General features: G+C 31.3%; 1 protein-coding gene across 2 annotated transcripts; it reads left to right on the forward strand.

Annotated features, from left to right (window-relative positions):
* Positions 1-21950, forward strand: LOC120346133 (casein kinase I-like). Of its 2 annotated transcripts, none has more exons than XM_039415791.2 (11): positions 1-472; positions 869-909; positions 3219-3288; positions 3531-3679; positions 5881-6115; positions 9567-9652; positions 10357-10441; positions 10989-11137; positions 12023-12076; positions 17545-17648; positions 19332-21950. In XM_039415791.2, exons 1-11 carry the CDS (start codon positions 271-273, stop codon positions 19378-19380), a joined length of 1224 nt encoding a protein of 407 aa, XP_039271725.2. In that variant the 5' UTR covers positions 1-270; the 3' UTR covers positions 19381-21950. The 2 variants fall into 2 exon arrangements, with proteins under 2 accessions (XP_039271725.2, XP_039271727.2); XM_039415793.2 differs by having other exon boundaries at positions 17551-17648.
* Positions 21951-22080: the final 130 nt, after the last annotated feature.

Below are 22080 nucleotides of genomic sequence, written 5' to 3' on the forward strand. Positions count from 1 at the left end.
TTTACAGATATAAGTGTTTGTTTACTTGAAATGTTTTACTAAATATTAGTCTCTTTCTATCTTATTCCTTTCCGTTCTATCTATGCTGTTACCTGGCTCTTAGTTGGATTAATAACACAAGATAAAGTAATTTTCTCCAGAAGTAATTCCATCGTGCCACTCCCCACATACAGCCCCCTTGCTGAAAGAGGCAAGGCTGCTGGGGGTGCAGCGTTTACAGTGTCATCCCAGCATCCTAAACAACAATACCAGAGATTTTCATCAGATAATATGCAGGGAAGACAAAGCGAACGTAATGATAAAGATCATAGACAACCAGGCAGGACTTCTGGACCACCAAGAAATCATGGCAGACATGAAGGAAGTCGAAGCGATAGACGAAGTACTCCTAATTCTGGAATGCTCATGGTTGGACCTAACTTTAGAGTAGGCAAGAAAATTGGCTGTGGAAATTTTGGCGAATTACGATTAGGTAACAATCTAATTTTGTTATTCTATAAGAAACAAAAAAAGTGTGTATTCTTTTTGGGGATTATATTCTTAAAAACTTTTTGAGCCTGTATTTTCATACCATAGGTAGTTTTGAACTTCAAAACAAATATCTTCCTTATTTATCATCTAAATGTTAATAATTAAAACAATGTTTTAAACTGAACAAATTATGCTGCTTTTCTAGATACAGACTTTCTACGCAGCATAGTTCTTATATAGATCACTGAACTTTCTTTTATTTCTTGTCAGTCAGTGCTTTTCAAATCATATTATATCTGCCTTAAATGAAATTCCCATAATTAATGATTTTAACCCTAGTTTATTTTAATATTTGCATTAAGCTTATATTTACCATCCATGTTTTTTTATTTTGCAGGAAAAAATTTATACAACAATGAACATGTTGCCATTAAATTGGTAAGTTGAAATAATTAAATTATTTTTAAATCGATGTTAACAGTTTCTCACAATACAATGTCCTTTTCTAAAGCTTTGTTTAAAATTCCTGTTCCGTTAATTCTGTCTGCGGTATTTTGATTTACAGATATGCAAGCTTGTGTGAATATCAATACTCGTTGCGGCTACAGTGTGATATTTTTATTTATTGCCTAAATAAAAAGTCAGTACTAGGCCTGGGGCCACACATATGGATTATTGCTGTAGTATATATTTTCCTATCTGAATAATTGAGTGAAGTGACCTTTATATTTCAAATTATTCCAACTTGATTCACCCTTGATCACAAGTTACATGACTCTATCAAAAATATACTTTATTTTCAATGAAACGTGTATCACCCTCAAAAGACTATATTGGAGCTGGACACCTTGGAATTGGCTAGTTCCACTTGAAATACTAAATTTTTTTCTGAATTTTCATCAATGAGCGTTAGGGTTAGCCAGCCAATTATAAACAAGCCGTGCCATTTGTTAAAATCCAGCATGACACTGCTAGCTGTTTTACAATATATACCAAACCTGTATGACTATTATCCACGCTTCAGTAAAATTTACTAGACTTTTTATTTCATCTGGTGAAGAACAAACTATGATTACCACATAGGATAGGCATATCTGGTGTTTAGGACGCTGTGACTTTATTAATTGTTCTAATTACATCAATGGTGTGATATACACCATGGTTATTCATCAATACATCATAGGAACCAAACTAAATGGCAGTGGCCGGTGATGTCAAAATATCAAATGAATGTACGTCACCTTTGACTTCGTAATATTACCTTTTATGGTCTTTTTTAATATCTAACTATAAGTATGCATTGTGGTGATTTAATCAAAATAATTTGGTACACATGAAAATACATACCAACTTCACCTTATAAAATACACTTTTTAAGAAATATTTCTAGTTTATAAGTAAGGGGGTATTGTTCTTGAATTATGGTTTAATAATAACTGTTTAAACTGTTTTATTAAATATACAGGCTTATATACAAAATATCTGTAAAAAGTGTATTATAAAATGTGGGTAATTTTCTAAATGATTGAGAAATGATAATAATGCTTTTTTAGCATTATCTCTCATTAAATACTATTATATTATTGTAAGCCATGTCTTATTAAGAAGCTATGGCTGGTAGACATGTGGGAAGCTATGTGTTTTGTTACGGAGTTCAAATTACACTTGTAACTCTTTTGAGTTTGATTCACAACTATCCAACCGACACTTCCTTTACGTGAACAGTCTTTCATGTAACGTTTCACCGTAGAATAAATGGGCAATTGATAAACAATTTTCATGAGTTGAAATAGATGGTTTCTAGGCAAGAATATAAAAAATTCCTATTTCAATAATGTTAGTGACAAGTATGAGTAATTATTATTGCACATACACTGGTATATCTTTTTATCTTTCAACAATATTACACTGTTTGTTTGTCAAGGGTATATGTGTACCTATACTTGCTTTTTATGAATGTTCATGTGCCACTTCATGCCAAGTAATACTCTGATTATTGTCCAATTCGCTAAGTAACAAGAGTTTCAACTTGTATGATGCTAAACTGCTATACCCTGCCTTATTTGTGTTTTAAGTTATGCTTTAACTGATACGCTTTAAATTTTCGACTGTCCAGTCCAAGTTGGATTCGTTTTGTTCTAAATTTCTCTTCCAATACACAATATATCTTCACACATGTAGGATACATACATTAAGATATTTTTATACTTCTTGAGAACTTGTTTCCATTGTTTGAGTTTCCCCAAATTTAAGATCGGGCTCATTTTTATTTAAATTTCACCAGGAAGCAGTGCCTGTTCAGACCGGGTGACTAACATTGTCCGGTGGCATCCTATATCAACATGAAACGCATCATGACTGGTGTTATAGACTGAACAATGAATGCTCTCATATTGACCAATATGCTTATAAACTCACTAAGATTAATAGTACAAAATTTAAAAATTTTATATTTCGTTTTATTGTTTACTCATAGAATGCAATTTCCTCTATACAAGATCATGTTACTTATTAATATTGATATTTTACCACTTTTATGAAATTATATATATATATATTCAAATTTTTTTATATCAATTTGTATAAAATTGGAGTACTAGTTAGGCATATCATAGATTTATGTTTTTATGTCTTTTTGGTAACATTGTGTTTTTGACAACCATGGACTAATTGCTTTGGTTCAATTTGTTTAAATATTTAGATTGACATGTTGCAATTGTTTGATATATAATGTGTTTGTATTTCAGGAACCAATGAAGTCCAGAGCTCCACAATTGCACTTGGAATATCGTTATTATAAGCAACTCGGCAATGCAGGTAAATCTTCTCTTTTTGTTATTTACAATTTTAGTAAAATTACTTCAACATTTTCATAATGTTTTATGTTATCATTTTATATCATTTAATTAGTCGCTGAAAGACCTCTCTTTTATATTCAACTTCACTATACTTCCTGCCATTATGTAGTTACGGTTATGAATGCTAGTAAACGGGATGTATGTATTGCACAACCACAAGCTTCACTATTACTGAAATATATCATTATTGTATTTACACAGAGGGAGTGCCTCAGGTGTATTACTTCGGTCCCTGCGGAAAATACAATGCTATGGTGCTGGAATTACTGGGCCCAAGTCTGGAGGATTTATTTGATCTATGTGATCGTACTTTCACACTAAAGACCGTTCTAATGACAGCTATCCAATTGGTAATTGTCTTTTTGTTACTATTTCATTTTTATAAATTTAGTAAACTATAATGATTCATGGTATTGTAAGATTGTATTTAATCAAGGTATTTTTGAACCAAGAGCTGATTGCAACCATTTTCTGACAATCTACCAATTTAATATTATGATACCACCATCTCCAATAATAATTAGCAATATTCGTATGTGCATAATTGTTTATTTCAGAATTCTATCTTCTATTCAATTTTTAATATTCTAATTTCTAAATAAAACTAATCTACAACAACATTGAAATCATGATACATAAATGACAAATTTACAAAAAAAAAAATTTCACTACTGAAATCTTGTTTCAAATAGCATTTGTTTCTAATTTTAATAAAAATACATTTTGTCGACTTTCCAACCGGGATGCTGGTTTTGAAAAAGTGCTAGATGGACAAGACCTTATTTGTGTATCAATATTTCCGAGGTATATGTACCTTTTTTGTACAACATTGCTTTTACAATTTATAATTTTAGCTTTCATGTTGTTGTACCTTATGGAATGTTGCTAGGAGAATAGAGGCATATTATCAGATTTGATTTTTTTACCTTCTAACAATCAAATAAAAAAAATTCCAAATGCTCTGTGTAATATTCTTTTATGCAGTTCTACCAGGGTTTGCTGATTTGTTATTCTGTAACTATGAATAACCTTATTAACTGTGTTTATTTTCAATTAACCAGATTACCTTATGTAATGTTTCTTTTAACCAGCTGTTGACACAGTGGTTATTGATTTTTTACTATTTTAAACTAACCAGGTTATTAAAATGGTATTGTCAACATTACCTGCTGCCTTTTTATTAATATATTAATATTTCCAGTAATTTTTTTCCTGCATATTCTGGTAAGCTCAAGGTTATACAGTACAACAGTGTATAGCAGGTTTCTTAGATGTGCAGTTTATGTTGTTAAATTTGTAATTGTTTTTGAAAAAAATCTAGATAAGTTTTTTTGACATCATATGTAAAAAGTTTTATGGAATCTTTTGCAGTGACCGATATTTGAAATTATATTATTTAAAATTTTAATTTGCATAGATGCCTATTTTGATAACATATTTTAATATAGCTGTTTTATGTTGCTGCCAGTAATGGGGAAAAAAAAACAGTTTTCACAAATTGATTACAATTAAGTTTCTCAAAATTATAGGAGTAATATTTCAAGTGTAATAAGAAATACTCTATTTCAGCTTAATCCCTCAGATCGCATTATTTTAATAATTGTGCAATGTTTCACCACATTATCACATCAGTATTAGGCTAATCAGGCCTCAGGGTAAACCAATATGCCTGTCGTTAACTTTATCTCGCTGAATGGGAAGTGGTTCTTGTGTTACCATTGATTTAAATGTCTGTTTGAAGTGATTTTCTCCTACGTGTCGCTTGTCTCGCACTGACAATAATTATAGGCAATGCCGGCTTTTCAGTAAGATTCTGTAACTAAATTTAGTTGGGGTGTTTCTGATAAGGTTCAGATAATTTTTTATTTTTCCTTTCAAGGCGATTTAATCAGAAAAATCTTGAATGACATTTATATTTCTTTTTTTTGTGTTCACTGTGGTATGTTAAGATTGACTGTGCATCCCTACTTATTTCGATTACTGGGAAAACAGTATTTGGTTTAAAACAAAATCCAAAATTCGTGAGCTATATTTGGAAACCCCTTTTTCCTATATTTTTGTTATAAAACGAATTTTTATTTCTTTCACTCTGAACAAGGTTCTGCTCAAAAAACCACTTTAAAATAAAGATGGAAGGACCAGGGTTTTACTTGTTTGCCATTGCTAATCCAATATATCAAACCCTGATGAATCACCCTGAAATGCCTTCATACTTGATAAGTTTAAAATTTTAATCACTAACTAGGCCATCCCGCCCACATTTTTATAATCAAATCAATCAGTTATTGAAATTAGAAAAAGCAATTTACAAAGGTAGCCATAGTATTGTTTCACCTATGATTTATATTTTTCATTATACCCTCCCTTTCTTGCTTCTCCAATATTCTCATATTTTTGCTTATTTTGAAGTTACAATTAAAGCTACCATATATGGTACAAGATTCATTTTTAGTGTTTCTGTGTAACTTTGCTTTATCCACTGTTTATTGAATCACTACAGTCAGGTACTTACGGTTTATTGCTTGTGAATAAAATATTCTTCTTTTTGTAGATTACTCGAGTTGAGTATGTTCACTCAAAGCATCTCATTTATCGGGATGTAAAACCAGAAAATTTTTTAATCGGAAGAAATGGCACTAAAAATCAGAACACAATTAACATTATTGATTTTGGACTGGCGAAAGAATACGTCGACCCAGAAACGAAAAAGCACATACCATATAGGGAACACAAAAGTCTAACAGGGACTGCACGGTATATGAGCATAAACACGCATCTCGGAAAAGGTATTCTTTCTTAATCAATTATATTCATTGCATGAAAACTGTGTACACTTGGTATTGTCTGTATTTATAATAATCAATATTCGCATGATCTTATGTATTTCTGTCTGTTCTATTTCAATGGCCTGACAAGATTATAAATATTGTCAATAACGTCTAATTTGATTCGTAAAGCAGCTGTTTGGAAACCAAAAGTGGAATAACCAAAGTCAATACTGTTTTACCTTATGCCAGTATTCCAGCATCGCAATCTTACATGCTCAATCACTATTACTTATCATAGTCCACTTATTTTCATTTATAGGCCTAGGGTCTTTTTTGCCAGTACTAGATGTGCTGAAGAAGTCCAGTGGCATCTTATATTTATTAGTTATATAATCGTCTTGCTGATGAAATTATGATTGGAACAAAAATTCTGCAATATAGATTTCAACCAATCAAATTTATTCTACCAACCAGGAGTTACGTTTCAAAGTAGCAAAAATTACATGGTAGACTGAAATTCAACAAGCTTGACTTTCAGATTGTGATTTCATGAATATTAAAAATGACTGGTATATCAAAGTTGTTTTGCATATGCTTTTTGTACCTCAGGATTACAAACCAAATATTTCATAATCTGTTGCGTTAACAACAAACACAAACTGGAAATCTTATCTTGTTTATTTAAGAACACTATCTGAAATTCAATTTCACTGAGAATTGGCCTTAGATAAATTGTACTTTCATAGCGCACCACTTCATGTGTGATACTTGTATGGCCTTTATTTTCTAAGACATAAGAACTGATTATACCGTACTCGGGTACATGTATACCTTCTACTTTGTGGTTTAGTCGGAGTATTGATTACAAAATGATCGGATCTTAAATTGAAATTTAATATATTATGATTGTATCCAACGGCTTTTTGCAATGAGATCGTGTTTGTTGGTGAAAAGTTGGTTTCAAAAGAAAAGCCCAGTTTTCAGTTCTTGTTGCATGCTCTCTAATTTGTATTCATATTGTATTCAGTATATAGCCTACTACGTACTCTACAACCTAATAATTCTGTATTAGTCAAATTCACCTGATGTACATACTAGGGATTATATTGTAGATCATTCATAAAATGAAAGTGCTGATCATGAATTTGATGTGAATCCTGTGATAATAACAGTATGTCATCTTGCTGAATATGCTAGTTTGTCATTCAAAACATCATTAATAACATATTTAGTATACACAAGTTTAGCATGTAGAAATTATATAGGCTACCCTAAGTTTCAAAGACAACAGCCCACTGCAAAATCTTAGGAAAGGGTTTATTCACGTCTGAGTTGCATACCAACTAAATTTCAAAATTTATTGGATATTATAACTGTTATATTCAATATTTTTAAAAATTGATATTCCCTATGAAAAACATAACAGGATTTTTGTTATTTTGACATTTCCGATAACTGACAAATTAGTTTTATCAGACGCAATACATTGTATCTTTTAGAAGTCGAGATATTTTGTATCTCTTATTAAATTTGTCGAATTGAATGATCTGTGATCTGTAACATAACTGTGTGAATTCTATTATTGGTTTAAACAAAATGGCTTTCTCGAATATATATATTGTTCAGTCAAGTGTAGCTCCATCCCAGAAACAATTGGCTGACAAGTAAGATTAATTATTCATTGGTTCACGAAAGAGAGACAGATCATCTGTATTGAACAAATTATATTTTTTTTCTGCTTATTCCCAATTATAAAGGTCCATAATCAAAACAGTAATGAATTTGCATCATGTTTTGTATCGTTATGTAACAAGGCAATGTAGGTCTCATATCTGGAGAGTTATTAATCTTCAAATTCAAAGTTGTTTTTTGCCAGTATTGCCAAAAATGACTAATTTTAATTTTAATTAACTATTGCTTTATAAGGCTATTTTTTTTTTAACAATAACAACCCTTGCCATACACGTAATACTTGAAACACGATTTCACTTAAAAAAGTGAGTTACAGATAATTTTCCACTTTCTTATATGCAGAGTCATTTTACACTTTATTACTTTATAGCCTTTTAATTAAAATTTAGCAGCATGATGTTTTTGTAGTGCAGTGTAATTGCCTAGTTGGTGGAACTGGAACTTGTGTGTGTTGGCATCGCAGGCTGAAAATCTTGGGTTCAAATCTCATGCAAAGGCCTGTTCTTAGTGAAAGACTAGTAAAGTGTCATGTAAAACTGGGAATCATATACAAAATGACAGTAAATCCAAATCCATCGCAGTGAATCCAAATTAGCTTGTGTCACATTTTTTTCAAAACGGACTTATTTGATCTTCTGTCATTCTGGATCAGGAACTGTCTTCTGGCATTTTTTTGGTTAGTGCCATTTGTTTATTTTAGGTTCGTCTGTCAGAACAAAACTATTACAAAATGCGATTTTCTCAAAAGCAAAATTGGTTCTACTGTGGCGATATAAGGGCACAGTAATGTTAATTAACAATGCTATTTGAAAGTTTGAGGTTGTAACTTTAGTCTATTCTTCAATCTCATGTAATGGTCTACTAAAATTGATAGAATGTGGCATTTTAGCAAATCTGTTCTCTGATTGTGACAATAGGGTACTCACATAGGATCACTCCACAAAACCGAAACAACTTTTTGTGTAAAAAAATATGTGATTGCCCTTATCTGTCCTTGCTATGCTGTAATGAAAGCGCATGAATTCAATCACAGGCAAAAGTTGATATTTAAATCATATCAGTATGTAATTCAGAAATGATTCTGATCTAACGTAATTGGCCAACCAGATCGCTTGCCAAGTAAACACATTCACACACATGTACCAGTGCCGATTCAGAATATACCATGGAGTCTGTTTGGATTGAATGTAATCTTAAGGTGGTTGTTTTGTAATGAAATTATACTGAAATTCATCCGAGCGAAAACCAAATTGAAGATAAAATGTATTGGAACAAAAAATATGAAGAACTCCTTTATTCTCAACATTTACTCACATGCTGGGAACCATATCTTTCCTAGATTCTAGCTAATATACCAATGAGAAGAGATATATTTTTTGTTTTGATTTATTTTATTAATTTCAGACGTTTGAAACTCCATATAGAATAAAAAATAAAATAAATATAAAAACATAACAAATATATTAATGGTAACAAGTAAATAGCTTAAAAATCCATATAAACAACAGACAGACAATACATAATAAAAGAACATGAAAGAATGAAATTTGTTGTCACAACACTGAGAGGTTCAAATTCAATTCAGGCCAATTGGACGACAAACAGATAAATTTATCATTTCATGCTAATTGAACACTGCCATGTGTGTCACAACACTCACAACTGGTTAAATGATAATTGGTGAAAATGCATTTTATGTAACAATGCTGAATCCTAAATCAACCTAAGTATCACTCAAGCTTCTTTAGCAAGTCTTAGTTTATTTATTGTTTTTTAGAGCAAAGTCGAAGAGATGATCTTGAAGCTCTGGGTCATATGTTTATGTATTTTTTGAGAGGAAGCTTACCCTGGCAAGGATTAAAGGTAACATATACATAATATGAAAGTTAACTGATGAACAGCAAATTTTGTTGATTTTGACAGTATCAACTAAAATCCTTGCCCATGTGTTGCAATGTAGTGATAGTGAACATGGATTAGGATATATAATACATTGCATATTTATATTGCGTAATCATGTAATCACATGCCTGTACCATTTCTATTGTTTGTCTTAATCGATTCCAAAAGCAATAAGACGTTACTATATCACATGTTAACTTGTGTGTTTTTATGAATTGGTAATGAGAAATAATGAAGAGATAGTGTATTCTAAATTATTATGCTATTTTGATGAATGTGCAAAATTATTAAATATGGACAAGTAAAATGAAAATTGAAATTTAGTGAATTTTAATTATACAGCGTCTTGTGGCAATTTAGATACTTGAATTATTGGCTGTTTATGTAGTAATGAAAAAACTGGGAAATGGTAAAAAGTTGACCTGTGTCAATTATTGCTCTTTAATAGTTTAAACTCAAAGTACCGGTATTTAAAATATAAATATATTTTGGATAATTTTATGATTTTGATACAGTTAGACATGTGTGTGTTTGTTATTGTATGTTTGACTACTATAACAAATGCTATTTGTCGTGGAAATCGTTTAGTATATAGCTGTATGCTGTACCTTTATACACATAGAAGTGTCAAGTACGCTAATCAATCATCTGTTGTGATTTTTCAGGCCGAAACTTTAAAAGAACGTTATCAAAAAATAGGAGACACAAAACGCACTACACCAATTGAAGTTTTATGTGAAAATCATCCAGGTATTTTTATCGAATATTTTTGTTTTTGTGTTAAATATTGGGATATATATATGGTGATAGAAGCACTTATGTGGATGTTCACAATTGCAATATGGTCAACTGTCAGATACTCTTTTGTCTATTTGTTATGATTTACAATTTTCTGAAGCATTGGAGTAAAATTTACAATAGACTCCCAGATTGAAAAAGTTTCAAAATTTAGAGCTCCGAGTGCCTTCGACATAATTTTTATAATGAAAACTTTAGTGTAGGGCATACGCAAACCTTCAATAGACCTATTAACGCTTACTCAATTAAACTCTTCAAGATTTCATAGAAAATTTTGACATCAGTTATCATCATTATTAAGTCTGAAATTACGAAATCAGACTTTGGGAATTTTAAAAATTCATTTTTGAGACTTCAATGGAATCATACCAACCTTTGGCTCAGACTTCACAGTCTTGATAGTATTATCCTCTTTTCTTCCATGTTGTATATATAAATGTCATAGACTGGGTTTCTTTGCAACTTCAATCGTGTCTTCACTTTGTATTTTTATTTGTAGAAGAAATGGCGACATACCTACGGTACGTTCGACACCTGGATTTTTTTGAAACGCCAGATTACGATTACCTTCGCAAATTATTCACCGATCTTTACGAAAGAATGGGTTATCCACACGACAATGAATTTGATTGGTCACACAAACAATTAGTATGTATTTTATTCTCTGTTCAGTGAATTTGTTTTATACATGCTTTTTTTGATGTTTTCCTATTAGATGAGGGAATATTTTTTGTATATGTGCTACTTTCAAAAATTATGCAGATAACATTTGTGAAGGTTTCTAGTAAGTGTCAAAGACTGGAAATGAATCATACTGAGATGACCTTTCTATGGGACTGACTATAAATTTTTATTAGTGTACTTTCTACCAATATCCCATTCAATAGTTGGTTCTCGTGAAATTAGCTATCGCTTTTTATGTCACCTTTGTTCTTCAATAAAAACAATTTTTCATCGGGAGTGTGGTAGTGCCATAAAGATTTTGTAGCTATTATTTGTTTTATTTTGCCCTAAATAAAAAAAAGATTCATAAATTGAAATCTGAAAGAGATTGGAATTTTACCCCATGAGGACCAAACCACCCACATAAGCTTAGTATAAATTATAATTTAATTTGCTATTATACTCTAATATTTGAAGTTGAACAAAATTTACCCATAAAAAATTCCATCCGGACAAATATTAAAATTGGAAAACTGTAATCCTTTTTATACTTGCTTATGTACTGCTCATCTATCTTGTATTTTGTAATGTCTAATCTTTCTGCATGTTCTGATATGCAAAATGCTATCACATTTGATAATATTTAAAAATTTACACTCAAAATGTGGTTATTGTGATTGAATTTTTTTTTGTATTTTAATTAATCAAAACCCCACTTTTCCGTGCATTATTTCATCAATAGAACAAGGACTGAAACTTAGTCTCCATTTTTAATAATCAGCAATTTCATATACCAGTAACTGTTTTTTTGTCTCATTGAACGTTTGGTATATGAATGACTAGCATTTTTGAGCCCTTATTTTAATTCAGACACAACCGCAAGTGCCTATTCAAGAAGTTCCAAGAAATCAACCTCAAGTTAGGGTGAGTAGATTTCTCTTGTTTTTACTCTTGTTTATTTTATACATCAGAAAGCTCACAGATATTGATTTTTGTTGTGTTACCGACTACAGAAGCCCTCTGCAGAATAGAATATTATTTGAAAAATTTACTTTTTGTAACGAGGTTTTCTTGATAACCCATATTTTGGTTGTATTAAAATCACAACAAATATGCCTTTTTGAGATGGTATATTCTGACTTATTTTGTGACAATTTGTGTTGAATTCGTTTGTTGTGTGAAGATGCAGATCTTTTTATTTCAATGATTTTTTAATTGATAGCCTGATGTGGTACTTATATTCTTATATAATTTTATGGGTTTACTTTTTTGAGCCATCACTTCGCTTTTGTAACAAACACGTAGTATGTGAGACAAAGATGTTTCTAATGAATTTTTTTCTTGTAGGTTATAATAGATATTATTTGTTTATAGATTGGGATTACGTATACTCTAATATGCCAGAATTTCACCACAACTAATTTGGAGTTTTAACAACCTACGTTTGATCACATTTGTACCCAGTCTAGTTTCCCAGTCTTCACCTCATAAAATTTGATATATTTTACTATTTTAGTACACTAAATGGTATTATACATAATTAAATAGGCTTTTATGATGACATTATTCTTCAGTCCTAGTGGCGTGGTCCACAGGACCTTTCCATAAGACTGAGATTAGTGTCTAAATAAATGTTGTGGCAACCGTTTAAAAGAGCTACGTTAAAACTCAACTAATAGATAATGTTCATACCTATTTTAGAAAATATAATTTTCATTTTCATCATTCAATTTCATCATTGTTATTGGTCATTTTCTAATTATAGTGAAGTGATGTCTTGCTGATACACCTAATATCAGGTTTCTATTCGATCGTACGTTTTTAATTCCACGACACAAAAGATCATGTGATAATGGAACCATGTGAATCAGTTTCCATATAGGTTGTGACAATTTTCAAGTTCTTTAGCTTATTACCAATTATCATGCTTATTAACTGTTTTCAATAGAACATAATAATTATATTATCAAGCAATACTGGTAGTATGTATATTAACTGCTTTTGCATATTGAATTTAAACACTGATAGATTTCTTCAGAGAATTTAAATCGTGTCCAGCTTTTGTCTGTATTAGCTCTGTCTATTATTATGGTATTGGTATGTATCTATTTAACAAAGAAAGCTGTATGTCTACTCAAGTAGGCCTGACTAAAAAATATGAATCTGATTCACTTTTTTGTTAATGCTCTTATCTTCCTAAGAAAATATGCAATGAATTCAATTGGAACTAAATTTGGCATTAGAAATATAGAATTATTATTTTCGTTGTCAATTAGTTTCGCATTATCTCGTGTTTGTCTGTCAAGATAGATAGATATAAGTTAACCAAAACCACGGTTGGAATAATGATTTATGTCCAATTATAATAATTTATTATACAAAATGCACGTTCTTATTCTGTTGTATAATTGATCAGGAACTTAACAACGGGTAATGATTTTTCAATTTTAATCAGACTAATTATAAAAATTTTAATGTATGCCCGAGTTTTTTGTGTGAATGTTAACATATAAGTTACAGCCTATATTACAACTTTTCCATTTTTAAGTAAATAGATTCTTCTTTAGAATATTTGTATTTAGTTAATCTGTAATTCTGCGAAAATGTACCAAATCGAATTGAATTTTGGCCAACAAACCACACGGTGGTGAAATTGAAATAAATAGAAAAGAGAATGTGACAGAGGAAGGAAAATTGCGGAGATTTGTCTATATGTGGTAACAAGCTGAACTAATCTAATATTCTTACTTTCGATTTTTCAATTTTGGATTTTTGAGCTAACATTACAGAATGGTTACAAAAAAACATAACTTACCGGTAGGTGATTTTGAACATATTCGGTACTCCAGTAATGTTTGTACCAGGTTAGGATTAGGCCATAATTTTTTCCCCGATTTTCCTTATTTTAGTTCTATTACGAGTTCCGCACTGTCTGTGTTAGTCAAGTGAATATGCCCCTGCTCACACGTTTCAGTCCTTTTACACAACTTGATGTAAAATAGGCAAACAAAATTAGTTATCTTCCTATTGTGGTCCACATACTTTTGGAGCGCCACATACTCCAGGTAGAGAGAACATAACTTTTGTGCAAACTGCCCTGGATTACTGAAACTTTTGGGTACAATCATAGACAAATAGAAGTTTAAAAGTGTTAAATAGATTTTCCTCATTTTCATAGAAGTACCGGTAATCAAGAAATTTATAGGTTCTGTTTTTTTGCGTCAAAAAAATGCTATGTTTAATTTCTAAACTTGAGTGAATTTCTAAAACAAATATATTCAATATTTCTCACATTGAAATTTTAACAGAATATTTTTGGAGCGCTACTCTATACCTTGCGATGATACCACAAAAAGCACAAAACAGCTGTCTTATCGATTTCATTGATCCAAAAATGTCCAATACCCATAAACACTCCAAAATATGATTTCGTTATCGTTTATCATAAGTTGATTAAAAAGGGGTTTTGTCTACAATTAAATTCCTCATAAGCAATTAAAATTTTATGATTGAATTTAACTGAAAAAACAACACAAAAATATTTTTCATTATGAAAATGAGTTATCTATAGAAAAAGTATCCATATTATTGACAGAGAATTTCCTGTGTTGATTATTGTTGGCATAACGAGGGGGTTTTATTGATTATATTCTAGTTTCCTGCCCATGCAAATCCCCATGAGATCCCTTATCATAGAAAAATATATTCATACATCTGTAATCTTTATAAGAAGGTAAACAGATTTTGATTTATATATGGATTATTTTATCAATTTTATCTCAAATTTACCTAAAGATTTTGGATTATTTTTGAGGTTATGGTTATTAACAAAAACCTATTTTAGGGTTGCTGTTTGACTTGTGATGTGACCTGATTACCAATCGCTGTGAGCCTGTGGCTTGTCACTGCATTTTTATTGTAATGTAATTTACAGCTGATGACTCAGGCTATGATTCAAATGCTTTTTCGTATTCGTATTGTCCAAATACATAATGATAAGATGTTGAAATTTTCAATGAAAATTTTCGGAAATATCTCAATCAAAATTTTATCTAATAGGTTTTCTTAATATGATTAATGATTAATATAGACACAGAATTTTTAATAATTTGCGGATAGTTTATCGCTAATACAAAACAAATCTGGCCTATAAATAGTTGTTAAATATCGAATATTGTGCTAATATTTGTTCTTGTCAAAAGGCTGTGTTAAACTAGACATTTGACAAATAAAAGGAGTCACGGTTGACTACTTGTGAATGATTGATTCCTTTTTGTCTGACTCGTATTATTGTTACCTGCCACATGTAGTCGATAGATTGGGGATGTCCACATTTGTATAACTTGACTCACAGACTATGTATAATATGTTACTGTCTAACTTACTATAAATTAATATCTCGGTAGGAACAAGTAGCATGCAAATTAAGTATATTTTTATAAACTTGGATTTAAAAGTAATATTTTGAGCAAATTAACAAACATCTTTCTAAACAACATATTTTTCTGCCTTTTTGTCCCTAATAGGGCCTTACATACAGCCAGCCAATTCTGGTGAAATATGAATCGAATTGTTTTTTTTCAAATATATTCAAGGAATTATAAGTATAAAGGTAATACTGTTTACCAAACTGTGAAGGGAAGGAAAATTGTCAGAAATACCTACTTTGGCTTTAACACTGTAAAACACCCATTTCGTTATTTTAATTCATGAAATGTTAAAATCAAATTTTTTAAGCTATTTTTTCGAACCAAAAGTATCTATGATAACACAAGGGAAAAAGACTTTCCCTTGGAGAGACTATAAATATCACTAAATAAAAATATGGTGATAGGGATAACTGATAAGTTATCAAATTTGTGAGATGAAATAATCTCTTACATTTCACTTACCACCACCCTATTTATACCCGTCGGCCATCATCAATATTTTTCTATTTTTCTGAGGTGTTTCTCACTCTTCTTTCTGAATAAATGTCTCTATTCTCAGCCACTGATACCTTATAGGGAGTTATCATAGAAATAGAATGACGAGAATTATTCCAATACAACAATATTCATCCCACCCTCAATGCTATGGTTACCGTACATAGGGTTTGTATTGCCGACATATTTAGCTGTTTCACTATTCTGAAAATTTAAGAATTGTGAACTTACGGTATGTAATTTCTAGTGGAAGGTTGTGGATTATAAAATATAATTTTTAAAAAATAGCAGCAGCCATCCTCAAATATGGGAGGATGGAAACCAAGGCATGTCAATTATCAACTTCGATACCAACAAGGAAGTCGACAAAGTCCGGTAAAATTAGCATCAAACATCAGATTTTTTTAAACATTTTATTTTTCCATAAACTTTTTTTCAACACATATATCTTCTATAACTCAATTCTTTTTTGTAACTTTGTAAGTTGTTTATTAAGATAAAAAGTAAAATCGTATTATGATATACATACTTTCAGAAGGGGACCACCATAATAAAAGGCTGGTGGCCGACTTACCTTTATTTTTATTTTTCCCTGTCAACTTGACAAGTTTCTCTATTTCATTATTCTTACTCATTATTATGTTGCCTTTACCTTGATACTTCATTAAATGCATATTACACAATGTTTAATATGATGCAGGGCAGACCTAATTGTATTGATATTATTAACTTATCCCATCAAAATTTAAATGAAGTAGATTCATTCACCTCTGAAAATCAGAAATGCAGAAGTATGGAATCAAAGGAAGATGGTTTTGTTATTTCATGCACATTTCCTCCCATTTATGGGATATTTTTTTCTATCATAATAGAAGAACATTTCATAGAAAATATATTATTTGTCATATTATACTATCACTTCATTACGTTTTTGTTTTATCTTGTATCATTTTCAACCCATCTATATACATATGCTTTTATTAACAAAAGCGGTTCATTTATTTCTCTAATTAAATCTTCTACTTTAATAGTTAACTTTGCTTTTGAATTGAAATCTCCGCCTATATCATATTATGAACTTTTAATTTTCATAATTGTGGTGTCCAAATAGTTTTCTGTTGAACATTTTTTGCAGCTGAACCATGGTTAAATTATCTATGAAAAATTGTGGTGGAAATTTGCTAATCCTAAGCATTTTAGGTCTTTTTATTCACTAATCATATTATTCAAATATTATTTCGTAATTTATTGACTCTTGAATTTCATGTGGTTGATTTGACCTGATTTCGTATTAGCTTACTTTTCAACCGCAGAAATGGTACAAAATGAATTGTAAATTCTTTATTTAATCAAATAAACAAAGTGTTACTGGTGTGTACCCAAATGGTTATTGACGGTTAATATGAATCGAGAAATATTTAGTGTTTCAGATTATTTTGAAAATTGATTTATTATAAAAAATTTCAGCAACAGAGAGATATGGAAACAAATGGGGATGATCACGCAGCTGCACATTCCAATGCTCCAATAACACAACAACATCCTGACGTTGATATTGTCAGCGAAACAAAGTAAGAACATTGAATTATGAATAAATTATATATACCGGGTAGATCTTTACAAATGGATGAATGAACTTTTGTTTCCTTCACATTCAAGCAATCTTGAACAATAACCATAAGTGTGATCAGTGTATTGGATTTGGTAGTTTTCTCAGCCCTATGAGCTATTTTTACAGCAAGTGGCACTATGTGAGATCAATCTGACAAAGCCAGTGCTGGCTGTTCAGCTAACGCATTGCCCATGTAAAATTGCTATGGTAGTGGCACTTGGTATGCAATTTTGATTTGAAGATTTGGACCTCCTGAAGTATGCGCACCAAGATGGCGCACAACCTGAACTCAGGTTGTGTTACAGCTTAGGGTTCAGGTTGTGTGACATCTTGGTGCGCATACTTCAGAAGTATCGAAGATTTTCAAATTGTCAGATAACATGTTTAAGTGTAAGTTGCATAGGCTACCAGTACTGCGATTGGTTATTGGACCTTCGTGTCCATCTATTTGAGCATTGTACTCTTTTTATTTTTTCCTATCTCTTTGAATTTCCATTGTCAGTAAATCTAGCATCCAAGTTATGAAATGAGGTTACTAGAAAATGCCTGATAAAATGTATTTTTATTTGCAATGGGCAGAAAACTGGTTCAAAAATTTACTTGAAGCTTGAGAATCATTCACTTGTGTGCCATTTTATATCAATAATTTAAATTTTCTCTGAACTCTACAACGTTAACATTTTCCTAATTCTGGCGGAAGTTATTAACATAGACCGTAAAATTGCTGTAACGTTTCCCAACAGGGGAATTAACAAAATGTCATTTTGAAAACACACGGACTCGCATACCATGAAATATATTCAAGAATGGCCGCATCTATAAAGGCTCAAGAACTTGATTAAGAATGCATCTTCGCGCATGAATAAATATAAATCGAATGATAATTGCACAAGCCTACCATGTTTCACTGCTTTAACATTATATTCAATTTTTTACTCGGTTGTTGATTGGTCCATGTATGGGAATTTTGAGAAAAATACTTGATAATCCTTGCCTAAAACATTATGAATTAATGTTATACCATAAAACAGGTATTCCCCAAGGTGCTTGTTACGGAAATTATGCATAAATAAAGTAATAACAAAGTATTTCTTAATGGTTATTACAGTAATGTCATAATGAAAATTCTTATATCCTGTTTCTAAGTTTTTCAATAATTACGATAATGCAAGGTTATTTACTATGTAACATCATTGAAGCAAATTAGATTACCAAGTCAATCTAGTAAGAAGCCATTCAATATTGTACTGTCTAGTTTATAAATGGTTTGCCATTTCTAGTATTTAATTATTGACGCTTCAGAAGTGTGTGTACCAATATGGAGGTAACTATTTTTGTTCGCCTACTTCACATCAATTTGTGTGAAGGGGGGAAGGCCTAGGTGCAAGGTATATTCACTTGTCTAACACAGACAGTCCCGAACTTGTAATAGAACTAAAATTCGGTTGTGTACTTTGTTGCTCGCGAAATGCACCCCCAACGTATGTCAAATTCACCTCCAAATTAAGCCATGTTGTATAATAATATAGAATAAGATTTTTTAGGGACAGATATTCTTTTAACAGGTAGGCCTGCGTTCCTGTCATAAAATTTAAATATTTCCTGTAATAGATGAAAATTAAATGTCTGTCTTTCTTTTCAGATGTTGTTGCTTCAGGCGTCGCAGGAAAAAGACAACAACAAGAAGATGAAGTCGAAACTGTTATTCCCATTTCCTTGAACACTGGATGCATTTGCAGAGAAATTTGGTCATTGCCTGTCAGTGACAACTTGAAGTTGTTTTTGGTATCTCTGTGCACAGTTTTACGCCTCGATTTTAAAACAGATACTACAGTATAACAACATTCTGTACAAGCGTTTCTGCCAACAGTTGCCATTTCGTCTTGCATGTGGGAAAGTTATATAATGATCTTTATATTTACAAAGACATCTGCCTTGTCAGTTTCAATGCTGAATATAAATATGTAAAAAGTTAGCCGCCACATGATTAGCTAGTTGAAAATAATTATTGATCAAACGCTGTAATAAATTGTAGGTAGTAAAAAAGTAGTGGTTGTTCAAAGCGGGTCTATGCACAGCTGAATATCCCAGTTGAATTCGATTTTTAACTGCTTGGTGGAATGTAGTGAATATGTATGACTGTATCCAGCTTTGTGCATGCATACAAGCTGTGAGGATATACTATTGGTGTTGGTCTGGCAGTGGACAACTTACGAGTGTATTTCAACTTTAGACTAGTGCAGGCTTTTATGAGGGAGCTCGTTTTCAATCTGGCACATATTTGCTGGGAATTTTCTTGACCGGTTTTAGTAAGGATTTGATAACTGGGTAATTTATTCAGACTGGTCATATATCTGTGTATTGCTCTGTCCCGTGATTTATGTTGAGATTTCCTGCTGCTATCTACATAACATATTATGCTATCATTAATTGAACTTGTATTCATATGAATTCTTGTCAGAATAAGAACTGTAGATTTTGTGACATTGGGCGATCACAATTTTAAAGATACCCCAGCAATGTTTCGTTTACATTGCTTTTCAAAGTTCCATCCAAACGTTACCTGTTCAGTCAATTACTTAGTTTCGTCAATCAGTTTTCCTCTAAGCAATTTATCTGATTTAAAAAAAAATTTCGTGGCAAATCTGTTATCAGACTATTTTATTTGTGTTGGAATGCTCTAAAAAGATTACTGAATGCAAGGGTAGCAAATTATATTAATAAACCACTAAATTTTTGGGAAAGCTTAAATTACTGAATCTTTCAGACAGATTTGGATTCTAAATCTGATGCTTATCATTTTTCAACAAGAAGAAAAAATTCGTTCAAATTATTGACAAAATGATATGTGGTATTTCCCAGTTAAAACAAGTTTATTATAAAATCTTCATCGGGTTATAATTCAGCTTCATCTAATGGAGCTGGAATTTGGTGAGAGCATGAATCAGTAAACTTGTGCAATAACGGTATGTTTATTCTTTTTGTGGATGTCAAATAGGTCTAGTCTGCTTGAATAACTTCTCCTGTGGTTGCCATATTCACAAGCTGCATGTCGTTTTAGGTTTTGTACTCATCTCCCCTGATTTATAAATGATGCGCGTTTTACAAGTGTCCATCTTTAGGCCAATTTTTATCTCGTCTGTTATGTTTTCTTCTTTGATTTTGATTATCTTCTTTTTATGTAGGCTATACATTTGTCATTTTCAATTCTGTGGAAACCAGGTGCGGTTTCAACTTTGAAGACAGATTGTTTACTTGCTTATTTAGTGACAAAACAGGATATAAACTGTACATTGCGCACAATTAATTGTATTTTCCTTTTTCTTGCTGTACATGCTGGGCAATTTATGTAGTCTTCGATTCTATAGTCTGGTTTTTATTCTGTTTTTTATTAGTTTTTCTAGCCTGTTGAAGAAGAAGTACTGATTTCTGAGGGCTTATTTAGTATTACAATTTAAGGGTTTGCTCACTCAATTCATTTTTATTGAGGCATATTTGAAAATATAAACTCACTTCTGGAACTGTGTGCCTCGACTATTATACGCAATGAATTTTCAATGATATTTTGATGATTTTAGTACTGACATACTTATATTGGATTCATTCGACTTATTATGCTATATAAAAATGATGCCAATCCAACCAAAGTCTATTCTTGCATAATGTGTACTACATTTAATCATTACTCATTAATAGTGCACTTACAGATATTTTAGATAGGAAGTTTCTGAAGAGATTGAAAAAATATAACAGGTGATTCACGTGTTTTAAGATATGTAAAGTGAATTACTGTTATTCTTCCACTATAAGGTTATATCATACGGTATTGTAAGCTGGAATGATCTGTTTATGGCTCATGCTAACCAAATATAATTTAAACTGTGTTTACAAATCATAACAACTTTCTCCTTGTTATATGTTTCATTCCCCCAAAAGCAAGCCAAATAATCAGGCCCGATACATTTTATTATAGTATGATTTTTCAACGCTTTCACTATATAGTAAATTTGAAATTTATGCCTTTCTTTTTCCCTTTGTTCATCTCGGTTTTTCGCACGGTTGTGCTGTGTACATATAACCGCTTCACTGCAACTGTGTTGCTATGTAATGTTATGCTACTGTTCATCTTGTTTTTGTTTTGATGGTTTTGCGTTTCGTACATACATAATATGGTGACTTCCAACTTCTTGACTATGATGATATTTACCGTTAATGTTCTTTTTATCTCTTTACGTGGCAAGACAATTATTGAAGCTGTTTATGATATGAGTATTTGTAGAAGGTAGTGAGGCGACGGAGCGCGATTTCATTCATCAGTAAAATTAACAACTCAGCATGGAGTTATCGACAAAGGTTATCAAATCTTTGAACGCGAAAACATTGTACAAAAG

This window comes from Styela clava, chromosome 8 (genome assembly GCF_964204865.1).
Source record: "Styela clava chromosome 8, kaStyClav1.hap1.2, whole genome shotgun sequence".
Taxonomy (NCBI): domain Eukaryota; kingdom Metazoa; phylum Chordata; class Ascidiacea; order Stolidobranchia; family Styelidae; genus Styela; species Styela clava.